The sequence below is a fragment of the Schistocerca americana genome, chromosome 3, assembly GCF_021461395.2.
Source record: "Schistocerca americana isolate TAMUIC-IGC-003095 chromosome 3, iqSchAmer2.1, whole genome shotgun sequence".
In the NCBI taxonomy this organism is placed as follows: domain Eukaryota; kingdom Metazoa; phylum Arthropoda; class Insecta; order Orthoptera; family Acrididae; genus Schistocerca; species Schistocerca americana.
In genome coordinates this window covers 370,048,682-370,074,242 of record NC_060121.1, presented here as the reverse complement: position 1 = coordinate 370,074,242, position 25,561 = coordinate 370,048,682, and the positions used below count along the sequence as shown (strand labels likewise).

At 39.7% G+C, this 25,561-nt stretch overlaps 1 protein-coding gene across 1 annotated transcript in view; it reads right to left on the bottom strand.

Annotated features, from left to right (window-relative positions):
• Positions 1 to 25,561, bottom strand: part of LOC124606090 (fatty acid synthase-like) — a 448,407-nt gene that overhangs the window by 184,269 nt on the left and 238,577 nt on the right. Inside the window, exons 15-17 of the mRNA XM_047138055.1 lie at positions 19,697 to 19,805; positions 8,167 to 8,421; positions 7,803 to 7,964 (exon numbers count right to left, since the gene is read on the bottom strand). Of these exons, the coding sequence (XP_046994011.1) occupies positions 7,803 to 7,964; positions 8,167 to 8,421; positions 19,697 to 19,805 (526 nt within the window). The remainder of the gene's footprint in view (positions 1 to 7,802; positions 7,965 to 8,166; positions 8,422 to 19,696; positions 19,806 to 25,561) is intronic.

Genomic DNA, 25,561 nt, shown 5'->3' with positions numbered 1-25,561 from the left:
AAAACAGTGTGAATTTCTTTGGCCTGGATGGGAATAGTGAGCCTTTGTGACATTTAGTAAGGAATCACACACCCACCAAAGAAAGTACATTTTTGTGTGATAAAATAGTTCACCCTTTGCCTTAAAGAATCAATCTGTCATTTGAAAAATCCAACTTCCCTGATGTACGTAAGTATACAGAGATAAAAATACTACACAAAAAATGATCAAAAAAGGATTAGCAAACTTATACTCCTGTCCCTATCTTCCCAGTCTTATCCAAAGTATTTGATAAAATAGCTACAGTCCAGATAACAAATTTTATCACAAAAAATTATGTTATTCTCAAAAACAAATGTGGATTCCCAAAAGGGAAAAGCACCTGAATGCAATTAATGAATTGATTGAAAAAAAAAAAAATCAGCTCATCACTGGACAAAATCAATAAATCGGCATGTGTCTTCTGTGACCTTACAAAAGCTTTCGATTCAGTGACAGTCCATGCTACTTCACAAATGAGACAGATACACCATCAGACAAAGTGGTCTATAGTGGCTTACGTATTATCTGACAAACAAGAAGCAAAGGAAAATCATAACATTTAATAACATGAATTATGATTCTTAGTGGAATACAATTTCACAAGGATTCCCTCAAGATTCAATCTTAGGGCTAATCTTGTTTCTCATTTATAATAATGATTTACCGCTCAATGTCAGAGTCCAACCAGTCTTGCTTGCCAATGATAACTCAGTACTTATTGAAAAACAAAATGTGAGAAAAATTTTGGATGGCACCATAAACACACTAAACAACCAAGATACATAGTTTCAACAAAATGGTCTTAAACTTAATGTTTCATTACACAACTTAAAACCAAATAGTCAAAAATCTGTTACACTAGTATCGTACATAAAAATCAAGTTATGGAAAAAGCTCAGTCCATCAAATTCTTGGGACTAAACTTGAACAAAAATTTATGCTGGCAATCACACATAGATTATTTAGCAGCAAAATAAACAGCCCTACTATTGCAACAGAAGTACTATTTGGGGTAACAAATGTAAACAGCAGGAAAGTGGCATACCACAGTTACTTTGAATCCACATAATTACGACGGTTTAATTTTTTTTTTTTTTTTTTGGGGGGGGGGGGGGGTGGATTTCAAGCCATGTGCTGCTCCTCCAAGAACATCCTTTTGTCCATTATTCAATAACCCAAAAGTATCATCAGTCCATTATTCAGTAACCTAGAAATATCACCAGTCTCTGGATTGTACACATTTGTGATTACCATCTTACTACACAGAAATCCTGAGCTAGGTGAAGAAAACCATTTCAAATACAAGCACAACAATAGATGCAAAGAAAATTTCATTCTTTCAAAATACCACTCAAAACTCTACCAACAGGAACTCCAACACATGAGAATGAAAACGTACCTAAAACTCAAGGGTAGAGATGTACTGAGCATGTAGATAGGTTCACTGAAGATAAATCTTCATGATTTCCTGGTAGAAAAGTGCTAGTACTCAGTGGAGCAGTTTATGAATGATGAGATGACCACTTGCACAGACTGGCTTGTTTAGTATCACAGTGTCATAAATAATGTTGTATTTATAAAATAATGCCTGGGAAATTTAGACACCACTTTGTGGTGGTCATCACTAGCTGATACCCATACCTGAGTTTTCATTTTTCTGCAGCATCTCCATTATTGCATGGCAGTGCATTTGATGGTTTAGCAGATCAATTCTGGCATGAAGAATAGGGCCACATAGACTACATATAATAGACAGTGGAGGGTGCATCTCTGACGTTTTTCATTTTCCTGTCTCTGATGTTAGTGGTCAAAATGTAAAACAGCAGCTGAGCTAGTTGTGCACCAGCGATTACAACCATCTGCTGCATTGCACCAATTACACAGGTCAATGTTTAGGCTCTTTAGATTATTCTTGAATTGGACCTTATAGTGCTTCAGGGACTTCTACCTTTGCTCACTTCACTATACAAAATTTAATGACTAAGTCTTGTTTCTTATCCACTGGACATGTCCAATGTGTGTTGGTGACCAGTAATGGTGGCTTCTAAAGTTTACATCTTTGCCTTCTCAAGAATAGTAATGATTGATATGAAATTACCTCATTTGATATTCATAATGTTTCTAAGCTTCTGTTGATTGCAGCATTCTGGTTTCTTAACATCACAGTCATACAGCACTTAGGTTTTGCAACCACAGAGCAGGGTAGGAGCAACACTTGCTTGATACACCATCAGTCTGGTGCATAGAGTCAATTGAACAGTGTTAAGGGTGGATATCGGCGACTCTTCGTCTGCCACACTTTCAAATACATGTGCCACCAGTTATGGTGCCACATTTCCTACAGCCATCACTGTGGCATGAGAGCACTGCTACAAATGATTAACCACTGCCAATGAGATGCAAGCATCCCCTCTTCAGAGCTCCAGCAGTAGGTGTTCTTAAGTTCAAACACTCAGACACTGAGCCATTTTGTGTGTTTGCCAGTTGATTAACATTTACAGACTTTTATTGTGGCCAGGGCTCAACATCTTCTGAATAGAAATTGTATTGAAGAGTGATAGACTTATAAATCTTTTGTTATCTATATACATTTCTAGATTCAAATCTACTGTTAACAACTGACACAGGAAATACAGCAATGAAGTTATGTATTATTTTACTATTCGATGTTACATATACAATAAATTAATATCTGAATTCTCTGTGCATGAACAGCATCTGTTCCTTGCTCCTGTATCCACTAAAAACCCAACAGCATGCAAAGGAAGATATAAGAAAGCGTAACCCAAATGTTTTAAGGCCTAACACATAACTTTTCTGTGCACAGTATCAAAGGTCTTTTTTAAGTCATAGAACACAAATACATTGACAGAAAAAATGCAATATCAAAAAATAATTAATGTACAGTAGTGAAATGTTGGGAACACATTTGTCTAGATAACATATTTAAGTGACTAATATTTCAAGATCACAGGTTAATGTAAGCGTGTGATAAGCCATTGCAAATGTGAAATGCTGGTACATTAACAACCAATGTAAATGACAGAATGTTGAATATGAGCATGCAAACATGCACGCATTGTATTTTACAGGTGCTGGATGTCAGTTTATGGGAGGGAGTTCCACACCTGCTGCACTTTGTCAGTCAATACAGGCATAGCTAATGATGTTTGTGGATGATACTGGAGTTGTCATCTGATGACATCCCATATGTGTTTGATTGGAGGCAAATTTGGTGATTAAACAGTCCAAAGCAACACACATTAGAGTATGTTGAGTTACAACAGCTGCAAGTGGGTGAGTGTTACCCTGTCAGAAAACACCACCTGGAATGCTGTTTATGAATGGCAGCACAACAGGTCAAATCACTCGACTGACATACAGATTTGTGGTCATGGTGCATGGGATAACCACAACAGTGTTCCTGCTGTTATATGAAATCGCATCCCAGGTGTAGGTCGAATGTGACTAGCATGCAGACATGTCGGGTGCAGGTCCTCAACTGGCCCCCTACTAACCAACACACAACTGGCACTGGCACAGAGGCTGAACCAGATTTCATCAGAAAACACAACAGACCTCCACCCTGCCCTCCAATGAGCTCTCATTTGACACCACTGAAGTCGCAAACGGCGGCAGTTTGGGTTCAGTGGAACGCACACTACAGGTTATCTGATTCAGAGCTGTCCTTGAAATAACCAATTTGTAACAGTTTTTTTTCTGTCACTGTGGTGTCAGCTGCTGCTCAAATTGCTGCTGCAGATGCAGTACAATGTGACAGAGCCATAAGTTGAACACAATGGTCTTCTCTTTTTGTAGTGGCATGTGATCATCTGGAGTATCAAGACCACTGCTGCCAGCAACCATGTACAGTGGCTACATTTCTGCCAGGTCTTCCTGCTGTATCACAGATGGAACATCCAGCTTCACATAACCCTATTACACAAACTCATTCAAATTCTGTGAGGTGTTAGGCATTTTTGACTAACATCACTTGTATGCGACTGGTGCAAAATTTGAATAGACATCATCTTTCAGTTTTGTTTATGTCACATGACTACTTCTTGATGTCACCCATTTTTTTCATCAATTCAGTAATGGCTCATGTTATTCCTTGCACTTCTCCTGCAGTTGTCATGCACAGAGGATTATATCAATAGTTCATGTGGAGGGGCAAAATCAGCAGCACTGAGATTAAGAAAGTACAGTCTCAGAAACAGTCTGGAGGTCATTCAACAGAACTGTACCAAAAATTTAATGAATCACAGAGCAAGAGTATGCCCCAGTAATTGCCACATATGCTACAGTCACTTTTTTAAAAAATATTGAAAATTTTGGAGTTCTTTAAGTCTGCTGGTACCTTATGGGTTTCTCACATTAAAAGAGACTGGGAGAAGAGTCTGGCTTTTGGAGACAAGACACTACTTTGAATGATCTCCATGGGGATGTTGTCAGGTCTTGTTGCTCAGTTTGATACTATCTAGAGCCTTGCTGAATTCATGAAATGTCAGTGAAACTGCCACCCAAGTTTGTGTTGGATGTTGTGGAACATGTATGAGAAAGTGTCAGAGGCAGAACAATTTTCCAAGAGTGAGATGAAATGCTGTTTCCAGTAAAACAAGATGTCCTGACTTACAGTGAGAATGCTCATACTTGTGGCAGCTTTCAGAGTTCCTGATGAAGAATGAAGTGATCCACATATTTTTCTTATTCAAGTGTAAAGATTCTGCATGTCCCTGGAATCTAAGAGACTTTGAAGTTTGGGAGTTCCTAGGTTTTCTGTTGATTCCAGTCATTCTTGATTGTTCTTATTTTAGCCAAATATTTCTGCTTGAATCCTTAAAGCCATCTTTTCTTTTCCATGGAGGATGGATCTTGAGCAAGAGACAGATAAGCATCCCATTTGACATTTATGAGATTCTTAATCCCCTCACTGTTGTCATCAAATGAGTCATTTCTCTTCTTTGCATCAGAACTAATGAGATCCTCTGCAGTCTTTCTGAAGATGTTTTTAAAGTGGCCTGCCCTGTTCAGTATTTTTTGAGTTAACTGTTGTACTGCTAAGTCAATCCAAAAGCATGTCTTGCAAGAGAGAAAAAACTTTTTCATTTCTGCAGGGTGTGTATGTAGAATTTTCTCGTGGAAGGTTTTGAGATGTAGGATCATGGTTTATGATGGACAGGAATCCTTTCAGATGGCTAACCAGCAGTTGGTGATCAGTCCTGCAGTCATCACTGTCTTGAGCTGTGTCTGTGATCAAGACATCATTTTTGTCACACTGCCGAGTGATGAAATAGTCAATGAAATGCCAATGTTTGGACTGTGGATGCATCCACACAGTCTGTCTTATACTGATTAGCTAAGCGGAATTGCCAGTTGGTAATAAAAAGTTCATGCTCATGTGAAGACCAAGAAATGGCAGCCCACTTGCACTGCAGTTTCCAACATCTTGATTAACCCTGCTGTTTCCCCAAAAACGACTCTCTCTTCCTACTCTAGAATTGATGTTACCAAGTAACACAAGTTTATCTTCGGTAGATATCTTGACGATAATTCTGCACAGTTAATCATAATTCTTTTACTGATAGCAACAGACATTAATCAATATTGCTTCACTATTTGCTGCAAATCCTACACCGAGGACCATGGTTCTCCTGCATCCTTTCCTTTCCGGAAGACGGTGTACCCTGAGCTGACCTTGCTAATGTCTCCTTCACCTGATAGTCTGGTTTCACTTTAGGCAGCAATGTCTATATCCAATCCAGCTGTCTCAAGGATGATGAGAGCTGTTCTTCCTTCTGGTCTGTTACTTAAGTCCAGAAGAATACGGACATTCCATGTTCCTATAGCTATAGTCCTCTTCCTTATTGTAGCACTGTCCTTGCTGGTGGAGAGGTCTGCATGTTCTTGTGAAGCTACGCCAGTAGTGTAGCTACTTGCACAGCCTCCTAAGCCAGACAGGTCTCAATGGATGACCCTGAAGAATTGTGTTCCAGAATGCCCTATCTCTCTATTCATCCCTTTCTGTTGTTTTTTTCCCTAATGCCCTAGGACCCAACAGAGAAGTGGAAAGAAGAGGAACATCTCATACCAGATATTCCAAATGATCATTTAGGCAGAAGAGGTTATGACAGATGAACTGGATGTAAAGCCACTGCTCTATTGTCCTGGAGTTCCCTCCTGATCATTGCAGTTATAATGTCTGAAATCACATGTCTCATACCCTTGTGCTGTGATGGTATTGTGCTAAGTGTTTTGAAATGTATCAAATAGCTCATGCCATTGGCTTACCAAAAAAAATATTGCGTGTTTTACATGGAGAATTTACTATGAGAAAACTCTGAGAAAGAGTCAGTCATAAAAACAATTTCCTCAGCAATGTAGAGGCTACATTTCAAAATAATTCAACTGATTTGGTAAGTTGACTTGTTATTGTGGATGAGATGAGGATCAATTACTTAACATTAGAAAAGAAATTGCAATCAAGTCGGTGAATAAAAGCCAGTGATCCTGAACCAAAACAATCAAAGCCAATTCCACCTGCCAGAAAGATTATTTCCAGTGTTTCCTTGCAAGAAAACGCTGTTCAAAAAGTATTTGATCTTATTTTTTATTGCTGAAAGCAACAATGGTATCATGGTGTGTGCACTTTCTATGTTTGTAGGCATACATAGTGGACGTTTCTGATTTTTTCACAACTGTGGAAACAACCAATCACTGGCTAGCCATTGACAAGTGAACATGTGAAAGTGATAGTCACCAGATTTTGTATTGTGGGCAAAATGACTGAAAAGTGGAACAACTTTACTGCATCAAATTTTGTTTTAAGCTCAGTGATTCTCAATTTGAAACAATCTGCAATATTTGACAAGTGTTTGGGGATGAAACAATGGATACCACACAGATAAACAAGTGGTAAAACTGCTTCAAAGATGGCAGTGGAAAGTTAAGCATGTTCAGTTAGGCCCTAAACATCCACATATGAGGTTGTTATTGATCACATAAGGACACTGATGATGCAGGGCAGATGAATCAAGATAAGAGAACCTGCAGACATGATTAAAATTAGTACTGGATCCATTCATTCCATTTTAACAGAATGTATGGACCTCATGAAGATTTCAGCATTATCTATGCCCGAGTTGCTAACAACTGTGCAGAAACAACATCATTCATTCAGAGGTTGCACAGGGCATGCTGGATAATATGAACAGTAGTCATAACTTTCTTAACATAGAGATCACTGGAGATGAGTCTGGGGTTTATGGGTACAACCCAGAAACAAAGTTGCAGTCATTGCAATGGTAGTGTCCACCATCCTTAAGACCCAAAAAAGCAAGGCAGGTCTGCAGCAGTGTAACAGTAATGCTAACAGTCTTTTTTGACTCCAGTGGCTTGGTCCATGATGAGTACACTCCAGATGGTATTAACGTTAAGGAGCACCATGAAGGGGTTCTGCATCACCTTCATGAAGCAGTGAGATGCAAATGGCCAGACTTGTGGGCAATGGGCAGTTGCCTCATTCACTGCAATAAAGAACCTGCTCATTGTCCTCCATTAATTGTGTTGGTATGGGTGTGTAGAAGCTGGAGGGGACTACTTTGAAGGTGAATAGACTGATTTTGTCAGTAATAGTCAAATACTTTATGAATAGTCCTCATTTGAATAGCCTTCATTCTAACTGCTACAAATGTCATCTGGACAAAATAAATGAAAGCTAAACAAAAAAGAAGAAAAACAATAGCAAAGTGACTTAAGTTTAATAGTCTTTGAATACCAACCTGCCTGACAAATTTTCTCTGGATTGATAACCACCTTCCGAAGTTTTGTTGGGACACAGACATGTGAGAAATATCTCCAAGCACTCTTCATTAAGGCTACCTGCAAGACAGTGTCCATTAGAGCAACCCAGTTCTTGGTGAAACAAACTTTGGCTCCACTATCTGCAAAAAATGTAATTTGTTCAGTTATTCACCAAATATCCACTATGATTTAAACTAAAAGGGAGAAAAATTACTGCACACATGAAATAAAGAGTGAGAAACTATATCTTGTCAGAACGTTTGTATGTACATAATTGAAGAAATTTTTTATATACTGTTATATGACAAACAGGTATTAAATATTTTGCATTAGTTTTCATACCATCTAATTCCAATATTCCTTTAAACACTCCTGTGTACTGATATCCTTGTAAGTGCAAATCCAAGTACACATCCTTACTCTTGAGTAATGGTACAGCACTTTGTTGACTAGTCTGAGAAGCATTATTCATGGCAATAAATTCCTTGTCTGGTTCCTGACAGACAAATATGTGACCAGACACAACTATTTCATCACTTTCACAAATAACAAATTGCCCTTCTGTAAAGAGGATCTCGACACTGAAAGTGAGCTTCCCTGGAATGAAATATGCAATGTTTTTATTCTTTAATATTATTCCCAAATAAAGTTACTGGAATGGTTATCCATGTGTCTTAATGTTTAATTTTTAAAAAGCTAGCATAAAATTAAGATACCAAGCTCACTAGTAGTCAGGACACAATTCTGTCATCAACAGTTGCTTCTAAGTTAGAAAACATCATTATCAATCGAGAGAGAGACCAGGATGGAATAACAACAATATGCAAAGAACACATTGATGCTTAGCACAAAGAGGAGGAGTTGAGACACAGAGGAACACATTTAAGAATAATGCTGGAAATATTTCAGCTTTTGGACGAAGCACTTCTTCAAAAGTAGGAACTCTCACACATTCACACGAGAATGACTCATACACATGGCCACCATCACTGGTCACTAAGGCTTGACTGTGGCTATGACTGACATGAGCTGCAATGTAGTGTGTGTAAGGAAGAGGTGTGGGGTGGGGAGATGCAGGGACAGCAGGGGAAACGCTACTTCTTTCCGTGGGAGTGTGCAGGGATGTGGTAGAGGCAGGATATCTCTTGTCATACCCTGAGATGAGAGTATTCTCTCCATTATCCTCCCTACCCCTCCCACCATGGTATTCCACTGTCTATCCAACCTATACAAATCTTTGGCCATACCTTCTTCACCCCTGCTCACAACCCTTTGCCTCATGGATCATCTCCCAGCAGTAAACCTAGATGGAAGACCTGTCACATTCATCATTTCACTATCATCTAGTCTACCCCTGACAATGGTATCTCATAACAAATCATCTCACCCCCTTCCTACCACAAGCACCTGCACCTAACAGCCCTAACCTGTCCCCACCACATCTCTGCACACTCCCACAAGAAGAAATAGCATCTTCCTCTGCATTTTCAGTCCTTCATCACCCCATAACTTTTCCTTACTCCCACCACCCACCCCAGCTAGATTGCTGCTCAGGTCAGATGCAGTTGGAATCAACATATAGTGCTCAGTGCAGTGGCCATGCACACACAAGTTGTTCTGTATGAATAAGGTCTTTGTCCGAAAGATGAAATATTTTTAGTATTCACTCTTTTTCAATGTGCCTGTCTACAGCTCAGTGCCCCTGTTACATGGTGAATAGCCTTATCAGTAATACAAAATCATGAACAATCCTAAAAATAAATAAAAGTTAATGTTTGTCATAATTGAAAGCCATGAGATGATCAAGAGACATTAAATTACTGAATCTTAGATATCATAATAGCTTTTCTTATTTGAAGAGAACTGTAAGAAATGAGAAGTCAGAAGAAAGCTGTCAGTAAAAGAGAAAATGTGCCACAACCCAATGTCAATCAAGGGTGTCAGTAAAAAAGAAAGTGGTGATACACAGAAAGTAATAAGGCTTTATATATGTACATTTCAATAAAAATGTGGAAGAGAAAAACAACAGTCCTGCACAGGAGAAATACAATAGGGCCAAGTGAAATGGGTTAAGAGGCAAAATATTAATGTGAGAATGGAAATAGGAAAAGTTTTTGTGCCAACAACAAATGTGTTGTATGTCATGACAACCACTTCTCACGTATCTGGGGTTGGGGAGGTGAGTTAGACAAAAGTCCATTAAGGAAGCAGTCAGTCCATATCCTGAGTACACTTTACAATATGAACTTATGTATGGTATGCATATGTGATACAGATGATCATATAAAATTAATCATTTCATTCAGTATGGATTCTCACACACTCAACAATACTATGAAAAGAACAGTTGCTACTCACCATATAGCGGAGATGCTGAGTTGCAGACAGGCACAACAAAAACATTGTCAGAAAGTGAGCATTTGGCCAACAAGACCTTATTGGCAATAGACAACATAAACACACATGCTCAAGCAAATGCAGCTCACACACACATGATCAGAGTCTCTGGTTGTTGAGGCCAGTGCGCAAGCAACAGTGGATGATGGGAGAGGCAGTCAGGCAGTGTACATATGGATGAGATTGGAATGACGAGGGGGAGGAATAGTAGGGTAGGGGTGAGGGGTGGCAAAGTGCTGCTTGTGGGAGCATACAGGGAAAAGCTGGAAAGAGAATAAGGCAGCTAAATGAAGTCAGGCAGTTAGAAAGAGGGAAGGGGAGGATGTAGTGGAAAAGAAGAGAAGTAAAAAAGACTGTGGGTGCACTGGTGGAATAGAGGGTGCTGTAGTGCTGGAATGGGAACAGCGAAGTGGCTAGGTGGGTAAGGACAGTGACTAACAAAGATTGAGGCCAGGAGGGTTATGGGAATGTAGGATCTGCTGCAGGGTGAGTACCCACCTGAACAATTCAGAAAAGCTGGTGTTGGTGGGAAGGGTCCAGATAGCACATGCTTAAAGCAGTCACTGAAATGAGGAACGTCATGTTGGCAAGTGTGCTTGGTTGTTTCTTGGCCACAGTTTGTCAGTGGTCATTCATACGGACAGACAGCTTATTGATTGTCATGCCCACACAGGGAGCAGCAAAGAGGTTGCAGCTCAGCTTGTAGATCACATCTGGTTTCATAGGTAGCCCTCCCTTTGATGGGATAGGTGATGCTTGTGAGCAGACTGGAGTAGGTGGTGGTGGCGCAATGTATGGGACAGCTCTTGCTGTGAAGTAGTCATTGAAGTGAAAAACATCGTGTTGGGCAGCATGCTCAGCTTTGTTGATGGTCATTCATGCAGACAGAAAGCCTGTTGATTTTCATGCCCACATAGAATGCAGCACAGTCATTGCTGCTCATCTCGTAGATCACGTCTCGTTTCACAGATAGCCCTGCCTTTGATGGGATATGTGATTCTTGTGACCTAACTGGAATAGGTGGTGGTGGCAAGATGTATGGGACAGGTCTTTCATCTAGGTCTATTACAGGGATATGAGCCATGAGGAGCAGGTGTTGTGTTGGGATGGACGAAGATATTGTGTAGGTTTGATGGGAGGTGGAATACCACCTTCCTGTGCCACACGAACTTGTATCTCATCCTACCAACCACTCACCATTGCCCACTCCTTGTCCTCTCCATTCCAATTTGCATGTAATAGCTTCACCTCATCTCATCCCCCTTCTTCACACTTATCCACCAGACAGACCTGTAACCAACACTACAATCTTTATGTTTATTTTTTCTTTGATCTCATTGTGTCTTCACACCAATTTCTGTTGGTTTTTGCATTGCACTATCCGCTACTTCCTCAAATTTCATCTCGTTTTCCCTTACTTCATCAGTTTCATTCTTCTTGTGATTTTTCCTGTTTGGGTGTATTTTTGCGAAATTTTTCGGACATATTTCTACATTATTTAAGTATTTTTGCGTGTTTTTATCCATCACCATGGAGCATTGCTCCTTCCATCTGCTTCAATATAGAAAAGCTTCGTTATCCCTAGCCAAAACCAGTCTCACATACTATTCCTGAGTTGTTACTTGGCTCATTGAATCCCTCCAAATAGCCTTACCATCATTTATTCATATCCGGCTACCACTCTTTCTTCCACAATGACTTCCATATATTCAGATTTTGTCAATCCTTAGCCTTCACCAACATAGCCCTGCAAAACCATATCAATCAGGCCCAAACCTCCTTGCAACACTTCCTCTCCATCTGAAAAATTCTCCTGTTATGCAATCCCAAATTCCTGGATCCCATATAATACACTGAAACTCTTGCTCTCCAGGAACTATAACAACATGCACAATGCAACCTCAAAAAACTCTTTACTCTGTTCACTTCCTACTCCTGCTTTGGACTACCATTGTCCACCAACTCTACAACAACTAAATTTCCCCCACACCCCCTCATAGCAGACAATCCCTGTCTTGCAGACCTACTACATTTACTCCACCCTCAAAAAATTCCTCCCATCTTCATACAGAATCTGTAACCTAAACAGACCCAAAACATAGTCATGAATCTTTCCTCCAAAAGCCTTAGACCTGCAAAAGTATCAGTCCTTTCCAAAGGCCTCACGTTTTGTCCCACTCTCAAATTCAATAATGCTGGATTTTTTAAAGACATTCTCTCCTTCTCCCAGTCCATACAGTGGGAACACTTTTTTGCCATGGACTCTACTAATCAAACTCAACCGAAGATGAATATTGAACTCTTCCTGACTCAGTTCACCCCTCCATCCAACCGTGATCCACCCCTACTGTCCCCAAATCACAGCCTGTTAACTTTCCAGAATTTATTAACCTCAAATCTTGCCTCACCATCATTCCCAAAATCCCTCAATATGAAAACAAATCTTACATTCACAGAAAAAACTGCAGTTCAGCACCGAAAAAACCACAATTCACTACCTAAAAACTGATCCTGGCCTTATAAACCTGCTTACAAAGGCTCCACCACAAGGATTACCTGGCAGAAGGACTCCACCAACTGTCAGATTCATCCACCTACAGCCCCTACCACAGTGACCCCATTCTTGAAATCCAGCAGGATCTCAAGTCTCTTCTCAAATCCTTCAGTCCATCCCAGATCCTCTCCCCGAGTCCATCTCTCTATTCACCCCTACTACTACCCACACCCATATCTTCTACATGCTTCATAAAGCCCATAAACCCAATGACCCACGACATACCATTGAGGCCAGTTACTGTGTCCCCAAGCCTATTACCCACAACCTACCCCAAAAATAAAAGATACCAATCATTTCCTCCAACAACTCTCCATGGTTCCTATTCCCTTACCACTGGTGCATTGTGTGTCACTATTGCTGCCACCTCCCTTCACACTAACATCCCTAATACCCATGGCATTACTGCTACTGAACACTACCTTTCTCAATGCCCAACAGATTCCAAACCTACAACCTCCTTCCAAATTGCCATGACCAACTATATCCTGATCCACAATTACTTCTCCTTTGAAGGTATTGCCTACAAACAAATCTGGAGTATGGCTATGGGCACCTGCATGGCACCCTCCTAAGCTAACCTATTCATGGGCCATCTATAGGAATCCATCCTAAACACTGAGAATCCCAAAACCACTCAGCTGGTTCAGAGTCATTGTTTACATCTTTGTAATCTGGCCCTACTCAACCCAACAAGCCAACTTCCTCCATGTTGACTTCCACCTCAAAGATGGCCATCTCAGTACCCCCATCCATATCAAACCTACCAACCACCAGCAATACCTCGACTCCAATGCCTGTGATCCACTCCATGCCAAGAAGTCCCTTCCATACAGCCTAACCACTCAGGCCATCGCACCTGCAGTGACAAGCATTCGCTCTTGAAATCTACCAAGGGTCTCACTGAGGCTTTCACAGACCACAATTACCTCCCAACCTTGTACAAAAACTGATCTCATGTGCCTTATCTCTCCAGTCACAAACCACTTCCCAAAGTTCCACTATCCAGCCACAGAGGAGCATTCCCCTGATGACTCAGTACCACTCAGGACTGGAGCCACTGAATCACATTCCCCATCAGGGTTTCAGCTACCCCTCTTCATGCCCTACTATCCTTACCACTCCTCACACCATGGTAATCCTCCACCCACTGAACCAAAACTATATCCTTGTCCATCACTACACAACCCCTGCTGCCAAAACTTGCCTCATGGCTCATATCCCTGTAATAGAGCTAGATGCACGTTCCGTCCCACACAGCCTGCTACCACAACTTACTCCAGTCTGGCCAAAAGCATCACCTATCCCATCAAAGGCAGGGCTGCCTGTGAAACCAGTCATGTGATTTACAAGCTAAACTGCAACTACTTTGATGCATTTTACAAGGGAATGACAACCAACAAGCTGTCTGTCCACATGAATGGCAACTGACAAACTGTTACCAAGAAAGAGCTGGACCATCCCGTTGCTGAGCAAGCCACTGAACATGGTGTTCCTCATTTGAATGACTGCTTCAGAATGTGTGCCATCTGGGTCATTCCTACCAACACCAGCTTTTCTGAATTGCACAGGTGGGAACTGTCCCTGCGATATATCCTATATTACTGTAACCCTCCGGGTCTCAACCTTCGTTAGTCATTCTCCTTACCCACCTAGCCCCTTCCCTGTTCCTCATCCAGCACCACACAGCCCTCTATTTCATCACTGCATGCACAGTCTCTCAGATTTTCTTCTTTTCTGCTGCTAACCCCCCCCCCCCCCCCCCCCTTCGTCTAATGTGCCGACTGGATGTAGCTGCCCTACCATTTCTCCACCTTATCCCTGTAGGCTCCCACAAGCAGCAGTTTATTCTCCCCCACCCCTACCCTGATATCCCTCCCTCTGCCTGCCCCAGCTTCCTGACTGCCTCTCCCACCATCAGCTGCTGTGCACAGCCTGCCCTCAACAGCCAGACACTGTGGTCATGTGTGTGTGGGAGTTGTGTTTGCATGAGTATGTGTGTGTATGTTGTCTGTTTCTGACAAAGACCTTGTTGGCCAATCACTCACTTTTTGATAGTCTTTTTGTTGTGCCTATCTGTGACTCAGCATCTCCCCTATATGGTGAGTAGTAACTACCCTTTTCATAATGTTGTTACATTCCATCCTGGATATACCATTGTTTCATTTTGTTTTAAATAATTGAAGCATTTCTTTTGGGCTATTGTCATATGCAATACATACTGGTATGTATAACATATAGCAATAAATCTCCATCATTTCATCATATATTTTCAAAAAGAGGAGTTATTTTGAAATAAAAAAGAAAGATCAGTGTATATGTTTCACACTGTTGTCTTGTATTACATAATGTATTGATTCAAAATGGGTTGACATATACGTTTCTGAAGTTGTAAAAAAATTAATGTAAAATGTTTTGGATTGAAATTTATTATTCTGTATTTAGGTATCTGTTAATTGTTCATAAAAATGTAATATGTTTCATTGAAAGCATAATTTAAAGAAAAAATAACAAAAGTTCCACATTACGTAAAGTTACTACACAGACAGAAGTTATCTGGACTAAATGCCAACTGTCGCATGAGTGGAAACATTTTGTTAGCTATTGATAAAAGCATAATATATTTTGACAAAAAAATATTTATTTCAAAAACACTGTTTGCAAAAGAAACTAAAAAAATGTACAAATTTCAAGTATAAATTTGAAATTAATTAAAACAACAATTATTACCCTTTTGTAGCACCAACTAATAAGTTCCAAAAATGTATACTTCTCTAAATTTATGTTTTAATCATAAAATTACTGTAATTAAAAAGTGTATTGCTTGAGAAGGTTTTGGCATGAACAACTATGCTGTAAATAGAAGTAAATCATACCAAGTGCATTCAGATGCTCAGATGTAATTCAGCAGATCAGTTGTTCAGATTGTTAAGAAGAGCTTTGTCAAATCCTTTTTTGATGTGGATTTTAATTTTGTTGACATTTTAAAATGTTTAAAAGAATTATGGACAGAAATAATCATCAAGAGTTAAAATGGTGAACAGGGTTTCAATCAGTAGAAGAACAAACATACTCCTGTAGACAATGGCTAGATATCAAATGAAAATGATCCACAAGAGAGTCAGAAAATATAAGTGAAAATATTATAGTATTTGTAAATGAGGGTAATTTGTAATGTAAGAATTGATAGCGCATCATGTCCACCCATTCTGTCATGTGACATCCTTTCATGGTCAGCTAATCTTGGCCAGTCTCTCACTACACCACAAATACGTTTCACATCTCTGCCAGTGTTGGTTGTATGGTTATACTGCTTTCTTTGTCGTCCTGTCAGTCAGCAATCCTGCCAATTGTGAAGTGCACTCGGCTGTTTGGTTCTTAAATGCTGCTCAAATTCACAGCAGCTTTTTGAAGTTTATGGTGCAGGTTTAATGAATTATGGAAATGAGCATAAATGGTATAGGCTGTTTAATGAAGAAAGGGCAAATGTTCATAATGAAGAATGATCTGGATGGCCTAGTGTCATGAATGAAGACTTGACAGAAGAAACTGGTGAGACAATTCGCCAAAATAGACACTTTGCTATTGATGAACTGCATCAGAAATTTCCACAAGTTTCAAGGTCAGTAGTTTTATCATGCTGTTACTGACTAACTTCACAACAACAAAAATGTGTGCAAGATGGGTGCCAAAAATGTTGACAGAAGAACACAAAACAAAGCAAATGACACATTCTTTGTTCATTTTGGAGTGCTGTCACAAGGATGGTGACAAATTCTTGCATCACACTGTGACCGGTGATGAAACATGCATTGCGCATTACACTCCAGAGAGTAAATATCAATGCGGTGAGTGGCATCATTCAAACTCCCTGATCAAGCCATGAAAATTCACACAACAACCTGCAATATGGAAATGCCAAGTTTTTAGGGACCGGAAAAGCATTCTCCTGTTCGAATTTTTACTAAGAGGGATGTCAATAATTGCTAAGAGGTATTGAGAAACATTATTATGGCATAGGCACGTTATTGAAAATTGCCAGCATGGACTGCTCTCTAGTGGTGTCTAACTGCTTCATGACAATGCTCAGCCTCACACTGTGGCAAGAAAAAAGACACAACTGAACAAGTTTCATTGGGATCATCCACCATACAGCCCTAAGTTAGTACCATCAGACTTTCATCCATTTCCAGAACTGAAGGCATTTCTTCATGGAAAGCACTTGGAAAATGATGACATGTAAAAGAAACTGTTACTATGTACTTTGACAGTCAAGTGGCAGAGTTCTTTGATGCTGAGATCCAAAAGCTGATGCCATGACCTGACAAATGTCTAAATGTTTATTGTGGCTATGCTGAGAAGTGAAAAAATGTCCATGTTGTAGTTTGTGATACAATTTACATTACTAAATAACATTTCTCTTACTTCATTACAAATTGATCCTTACTTTAAAAATTACCTTTGTAGTTTCTTCCCAGCAATAATTAAATAGTGCCACATGAGTTTTTGAAATGTACCAGAAATACATTTACAATAATTAATGTTCAGTTTTATGATTATCATCATTTTGGAGGAGGTCACAGTACAATAAGTGATCTCTTGTCCAGGATGAATATTAGACTATGCACGGCTTACATGGATACACATCTGGAAACACTGTAAGATTTCAGATTTATTATATAATGGTAAGATAGAGATTTTTGAAATAGAGTTTAAACTAGAACACATTTTCAGGGGCATATGTGGACTCTGACCACAATTTACTGGTTGTGAACTGTAGATTAAAGCTGAAGAAACTGCAAAAGGTAATAATTTAAGGTGAAAGGACCTGGATAAACTGAAAGAAACAAATGTTGTAGAGAGTTTCAAAGGGAGCATTAGCAAACGACTGACAAGAGCAGGGGAAAGGAATACAGTACAAGAAGAATGGGTAGCTTTGAGAGATGAAATAGTGAAGGCAGCAGAGGATCACATAGATAAAAAGATGAGGGCTAGAAGAAGCCCTTGGGTAATTTAATTGATGAATGGAGAAAATATAAAAATGCAGCAAATGAAGCAGGTGAAAGGGAATACAAACGTCTAAAAAATCTGCTTGACAGGAAGTAAATGGCAAAGCAGGAATGGCTAGAGGACATATGGAAGGATTTTGAAGGATATATGACTAAGCAATGATAGATACTGTCTACTGGAAATTTAAGGAGGCCTTTGGAGAACAGAGGAGCAGCTGTATGAATATCAAGAGCTCAGATGGAAAACCAGTCCTAAGTAAAGAAGGGAAAGCTGAAACATGGAAGTATACGGAGGTTCTACAGAAGGGAAATGAACATGAAGCAATATTATAGAAAAGGGAGAAGATGTATATGAAGATGAAGTGGGAATATGATACTGCAAGAACAATCTGATACAGCACTGAAAAAACTAAGCCAAAACAATGCCCCATGAGTAGATGACATTCTGTCAGAGCTACTGATAGCCTTTGGAGAGCCAGCCATGACAAAATTCTTCCATCTGGTGTGCAAGATATATTAGACAGGTGAAAAACCCTCAGACTTCAAGAAGAATATGATAATTCCAATTTCAAAGAAATCAGGTGCTGACAGGTGTGAATATTGCTGAACTATTAGTCTAATGAATGATGATTGCAACATACTAACATGAATTCTGTACAGAAGAATTAAAATTTGGTAGAAGGGAACATCAGGGAAAATGAGTTTGGAGTCAAGAGAAATGTAGGAACATGTGAGGCAATACTGAGCCTATGATTTATCTTAGAAGGTAGGTTAAGGAAAGGCAAAACTGCATTTATAGCATTTTCAGACTTGGAGAAAGCTTGTGACACTGTTGACTGGAATACTCTCTTTGAAATTCTGAAGGCAGCAGGAGTAAAATACAGGCAGTAAATGGCTATTTACAACAACAGAAACAAGATGACAGTTACAAAACTTGAGGGGCATGAAAGAGAAGCAGTGGATGAAAAGGGAGTGAGACAAGATTGCAGCCTATCCCTGATAATATTCAGTCTGCGCAGTGAGCAAGCAGTAATGGAAAGCAAACAAAAATTTGGATTAGGATTTTAAGTTCAGGGAGAAGAAATAAAAACTTTCAGTTTTTCTGATGTCACTGTAATTCTGTTAGAGATAGCAAACCAAGTATTTGGAAGAGTAGTTCAATGGAAAAGTCAGTGTCTTGACAGGTGTGTATAAGATGAACATCAACAAGACCAAAATAATGATAATGGAAGGTAGTCAAATTAATTAAGGAGCTGCTGAGAGAATTAGGTTAGGAAATGATACACTTAAAGTAGCAGATGAGTTTTGCTATTTGGGCAGCAAAATAACTGGTGATGTCAAAGCAGAAATGATATAAAATGTAGACTGGCAATGGCAAGAAAACTCTTCTGCAAAAGAGAAATTTGTTAAGATCAGATATATATTTAAATGTTTGGAAGTCTTTTCTGAAAGTATTTGTATGGAGTGTAGCCATGTGTGGAAGTGAAACATTGCTGATAAACAGTTTAGACAGAAGAGCTGCTGAAGAATACTGAAAATCAGAAAGGTAGATCACATAACTAATGAGGTGGTACTAAATAGAATTGGAGATAAAAGGCATTTGTGGCACAGCCTGAGCAGAAGAAGGGATTGGTTGATAGGACACATCCTGAACCATCAAGGAATCACCAATTTAGTATTGGGGGGAGGCCAAGAGATGGATGTCGAGAGCAGATTCAGAAGGATGTAAGTTGTAGTAGTTACTCAAAGATGAAGAGTCTTGCACAGGATAGAGCAACTTGGAGAGCTTCATCATACTAGCCTTTGGACTGAAGACCACAACAACATCTGGAAAGAAACATTACACACTCATTTGTTTACAGTTAAATGTTTTGCATTAAGAGTTTTTATGCATACAAAATGTCAGAAGTACCAGTGGATGGAAAAATACTCGCCCTCTGAAAATGCACATTTTGAAAAAGGACTGGTAGCTTCTCATACTTGATGCTTTTATGCGCTGCCAGTGTCTTCCAAGCGAGAACCTGGGAACATACAGAAAATATTACTATACTGTAAATATAGGGATACTAAATCCTTGGTAGAATACAAATAATGGCAGGGGTAATGTAACAACACTCTATATTTGTTTCCACCCAAACCCACATAATCCTGTGGGTTCAGTTTTTATTTTCTTCTGTCAGGCTGAGTCTCCTGCCTTGCAACAATTGTGCATTTTCTGCACTATGTATATCTCATTTTGATTGTTGCTTGGTGCCAAAAGATTGCAGCACATGCAGTTGAGTTTCTGAAGACAAAACATCATGCCATCATCAGTTTATCACCTCATATTTAGGTTAAATTGAGTTGTTCCAGTGATCTCTGGCTAGGACTGTTGGGGAAACAAATATGTAATATCATACTATCAACAGTTATCAGAAATCTTATACCTATACATAATAATTTTGTGTAATATTGTACTATCAACAGTTATTAGTAAACTTATGTTCATGCATAACAATTTTGTGTTTAATTTGTAATAGCGTGGTTGTGCAGGTTGGGTTTTTACAGTATAACATTATCATTGAATAGGCACTGTTGTGCGCTTGCTTTATCACTGATTTTTGCATATTTCTAATGGAAAGAGTTGATATACATTATCTTTGTTGAATACAGATCTAACAAAAGATCAAATTTGTTTTATATCAGAGGATTCTGATTGAGTGCTGTTTCATCTAGTCTCTACTGCACTTCATAGATATTCCAATTGTCAACTGCTGGCTTCTCTAAAGAGAGCACTGCTGTGAAAAACAGACTGCAAAAAGAGCATTATGGATCCTCTTAAATTTAGGAAGTCTCTGGCAGAGGCTCTTTTGGCTTGCCAGTCAGAAAGACGAAGGGCAGAAAAATGTGAGGTACTGTTCATAAATGAGTTAGGTGCCTCAAAAAAGACAAAAATGTACATACCTCATCCAAGACCAGATCTGGGCATGCAGTACAGCGGGTATGATCACTGGCTCACAGTTGATGACATTTAATTGTTAAAAGGCTGCTCCAGTTACTGATATTGTGTTTATTTAAGTCTACGAGTGATTTGGGTCTTCACACACACAAGTGATTTTCAAAAGGATCTGAAAACTGATCTGCCATGAATAAAGGTCACATGATCATTTGACCTTGCTCCAAAACAGAACAGTTTTCAGATCTGCTTGAAAATGGCCTTGTTGTGAAGGCCAAAACCAGTCATGGACTTACGTAGTATATATCAACAGCTGAAAGGGCCTTTCATTAATCGAATATACAGTTGTAGGGTAACAGTTCGGTTCAAACATATGGAAACTAATAAGGATGACATTTTATCATCACTAACATGTTAATATGAGAGCTGCAAAAGCAGTATTAAAACAAAATGCATAAAATGAAATCAACACCTCTGTCTTGAAGAGGGAAAGGATTGTTTCAAACTCTTTCATAAAAAGTGAAGCAGTCTGTGTTTTTATTACAAACCTTATGAACTTGACATGATTATTACATTTTTATAACATAAAATATGAGTTGTTAGCATTTATATCAAACAAAAGTAAAGTAAGAACAAGTTTCTATTCATTATTGTTCTTCACAGTATCACACATATTGCAGTACGTCAGACGACAATTAAGCTGAAATAAAACCCAACATGCGCTATTATGCTAGTGCTTTTGCCATTACATTTTTATTGAAATAATTTTTTTACTATTTTTTGCATTACCTAATATGTCATAATATTCAGATACTTCAACTGAAGTCAACTTTTTAAAAACAAAACATTTTCTTGGTGCAAAGTGATGTACTTAAGGTATTGAGGCATCAACAGACACATGAACAGGACTCAGAGCATTGCTGAGTTTTCAGGCAAAACCTTTGCCGATCTAACAGAATACCTATGTGTGGACATACACACATCGTGCAGAAACATTTTCCTGGCTACCAATAATGAGCTGGGACTGCAGGCTGGCTGCAGGGTAGAGAAGGACAAGGGCTAGCAGACAGTGAGGCCAGAAGGATTGCTGGAGCAAAGGTGGCATTTCATCTCCTTTACACACAGAGGTTAGTGCTAGGGTGTAGGATCCAGGTTCACAGGTTATGAAGCCACCATTCACATTGAGTATATTGTGCTCAGTAACAAGTGCCATCTCTGCTTTTAGTCACTCCCAGCTGTGGTCACTGATTCAGGTCAACAGCTGGTTTTAGGTCATTCCCACATTAAATGCTGTACAGAACTTATAACAGACCTGATTTGACACAGCTGTTTCCACAGGTGGCCCTGCCTCTGATGTGGTAGGATATGCCTGTGACAGGACAGGAGTAAAATGTACTAGGTGGGTGAGTACAGATGCAGGCCTTGTGTGTGGGATGAGTGTCGGTAGGATGTTCCTCATTTCCATGACGACAAGCAGCCAAAACCCTTGCAAAGGTTGTTCTAGTTCAGGGTGATACTGAGTCATGAGAAGAGCGCTGCTTTGCAGTTGGTTCATGGGGGTGATGGGGGTGATTCGAAGATCAGTTGCTTGTGTAAATGTGGTAAGGGAAATCTGTTTGTTAACTAGGTTTTGGAAGTAATGCCTGTCTGTGAAGGCCTTAGTAAGACCTACAGTTTACTGAGCAATAGATTGCTCATCACTTTACTTGTGCTATCCAAGGCTGGCCAGACTGTGTCTGAGAAACATTTTAGTGTGGAAGGGATGACACCAATCTAAATACTGGTAGTATTGGTGATTAGTAAGTTTGCATGCATAGAGGTTTTTATGCTTCCACTGGTGAGGTGGAGGTCAACATCTGAGAACATGCCATGCTGTGTGGAAGAGCACCAGGTGAAACAGATGGTAAAGAAGAAAGTGTTGAGTCTCTGAGGGTATGAGAATAAAATGTCTTCACCCTGGGTCCAAATCATGCACATATAACCAACAAATCCACACCAGACAAGGGCTTTGGGATTCTGGGTGACTTTGAAGGTTTCCTTAAAACAGACCAGAAACATGTTAACACAGGAGGGCATCAGGTGTGTATCCTTGGCTGTGTCATGGACTTGTCTGTGTATAATCCCTACAAACAAGAAGTTGCTATGGATGTGGATGTAGTCTGTCAGGTGTATCATGAATTAAGTGATGATTTGGAGGTGGTAGGCTGTTGGAAGAGTTAGTGTTTGAGAGTGCCAAGGTCATCAGCATGGGGTATGTCACTGTATAGGGTGGTGGTATCAACAGTAACAACTAGGGTTCCAGATGGTTAAAAGATGGTGAAGGAAGTGGTTAGTATCTTTGATATGGTACCCTAGGCTGCAAGCAATGGGTTGGAGGCATTGGTCAATAAGAACTCAGATTCTTTCAATGAGGGCACAGCAACCAGTTAAAATGGGGCATCCAAAATGGCTAGCTTTATGAGTTTTGGGAAGCATGTAGAAGGTAGGTGCACTTGGGGTACCTAGGGAGGGATTCTGGGATGGACTGAAGAATTTCTATAGGGATTGGAGGTTATGCTGCACTTCTGGGATGTCATAACTGTGGCAGTAAGAATCATACAGTTGACAGAAACCTGCAGTTCATTACATCTGTGGTGGAGCCATTGTCTGGAGTGAGGATGATTAAATCAGGGTCTGACTTAAGGGTGCGGCTGGGTATCATTTAGTCCATCAAGAAATGGAAAATCAAGGCTAGAGTATAACAACATTATGAAAAGAATAGTCAGTACTCATCATGTAGTGGAGATGCTGAGTCACAGATAGGAACAACAAAAGACTGCCAGAAAGTAAGCTTTTGGCTAGCAAAGGCTTTCATCATAAATAGACACCACACACACACACACACACACACACACACACACACACACACACACACACACACACACACATCTCTCACAAATGTGACCACAGATCCTAGCTGCTGAGCCTATGTCCTCTATCTGCAACTCAGCATTTCCACTATATAGTGAGTAGCAACTGTACTTGTTGCTGTGGTCTTCAGTCCAGTAACTGGTTTTATGTAGCTCTCCATGCTACTCTATCCTGTGCAAGCTCATTCATCTTCGAATAACTACTACAACCTACATCCTTCTGAATCTGCTTAGTGTATTCAACTCTTGGTCTCTCTCTGCAATTTTTACCTTGCGCACTTCCCTCCAATACTAAATTGGTGGTCCTAGCTGCCTCAGAACATGTCATACCAACCAATCCCTCCCTCTAGTCAAGTTGTGCCACAAATTCTTCTTCTCCCCAGTTCCCTTCAGTGCCTCCTCATTAGTTACATGATCTACCCATCTGATCTTCAGAATTCTTCTGTAGCACCACACCTCAAAAGCTTCTATTCTCTTCTTGTCTAAACTATTTATCATCCCTGTTTCACTTCCATACCCTGGCTATGCTCCATACAAATACTTGCAGAAAAGACCTCCTGACACTTAAATCTATACTCGATGTTCACATATTTCTCTTCTTCAGAAACGCTTTCCTTTCCACAGCCAGTCTACATTTTATATCCTCTATACTTCAACCATCCTCAGCTATTTTGCTCTCCAATAACTAATCTAATTCCCTCGGCATCACCTGATTTAATTCAACTACAATCCATTATCCTTGTTTTGTTTTTGTTGGTGTTCATCTTATATTCTCCTTTCAAGACACCGTCCATACCATTCAGCTGCTGTCCCAGGTCCTTTGTTGTCTCTGACAGAATTACAATGTCATTGGCAAACCACAAAGTTTTTATTTCTTCTCCCTGGATTTTAATGCCTACTCTAAATTTTTCTTTTGTTTCCTTTACTGCTAGCTCAAATACAGATTAAATAACAATTGGGATAGGCTGCAACCCCGTGTCAGTAACTTCTGAACCACTGTTTCCCTTTCATGCCCGTCGATTCTTATATCTGCCATCTGGTTTCTGTACAAGTTGTAAATAGCCTCTCGCTCCCAGTATTTTACACCTACCATCTTCAGAATTTGAAAGAGAGTATTCAGGTCAACATTGTCAAAAGCTATTTCTAAGTCTACAAATGCTAGAAGTTTAGGTTTGCCTTTCCTTAACCTACCTTCTAAGATAAGTCGTAGGGTTAAAATTGCCTAGCGTGTTCTAACATTTCATCGGAATTCAAACTGATCTTCCCTGAGGTCAGCTTCTACCAGTTTTTTCATTCATCTGTAAAGAATTCATGTCAGAATTTTGCATCCGTGATTCATTAAACTCATATCTCGGTAATTTTCACACATGTCAACATCTGCTTTCTTTGGGATTGGAATTATTATATTCTTCTTGAAGTCAGAGGGTATTTCGCCTGTCTCATACATCTTGCTCACCAGATGGAAGAGTTTTGTCATGGCTACCTCTTCTAAGGCTGTAAGTAGTTCTAATGGAATGTTGTCAACTCCCAGGGCCTCATTTTGACTTAAGTCTTTCAGTGCTCTGTTAAATTCTTCATGCAGTGTCATATCTCCCATTTCATCTTCACCTCCATCCTCTTCCATTTCCATAATATTGCCCTCAAGTACATCACCCTTGTACAGACTTTCTAAAAGTCCTTCCACCTTTCTGCTTTCCCTTCTTTGCTTATTGTTGGTTTTCCATCTGAGCTATTGATGTTCATACAGGTGGTTCTCTTTCCCCCAAAGGTCTCTTTAAATTTTCTGTAGGCGGTATCTATCTTACCCCAAGTGATATATGCTTCTACATCCTTACATTTGTCCTCTAACCATCCCTCCTTAGCCATTTTGCACTTCCTGTCGATCTCATTTTTGAGATGTTTGTGTTCCTTTTCACCTGCTTCATTTACTGCA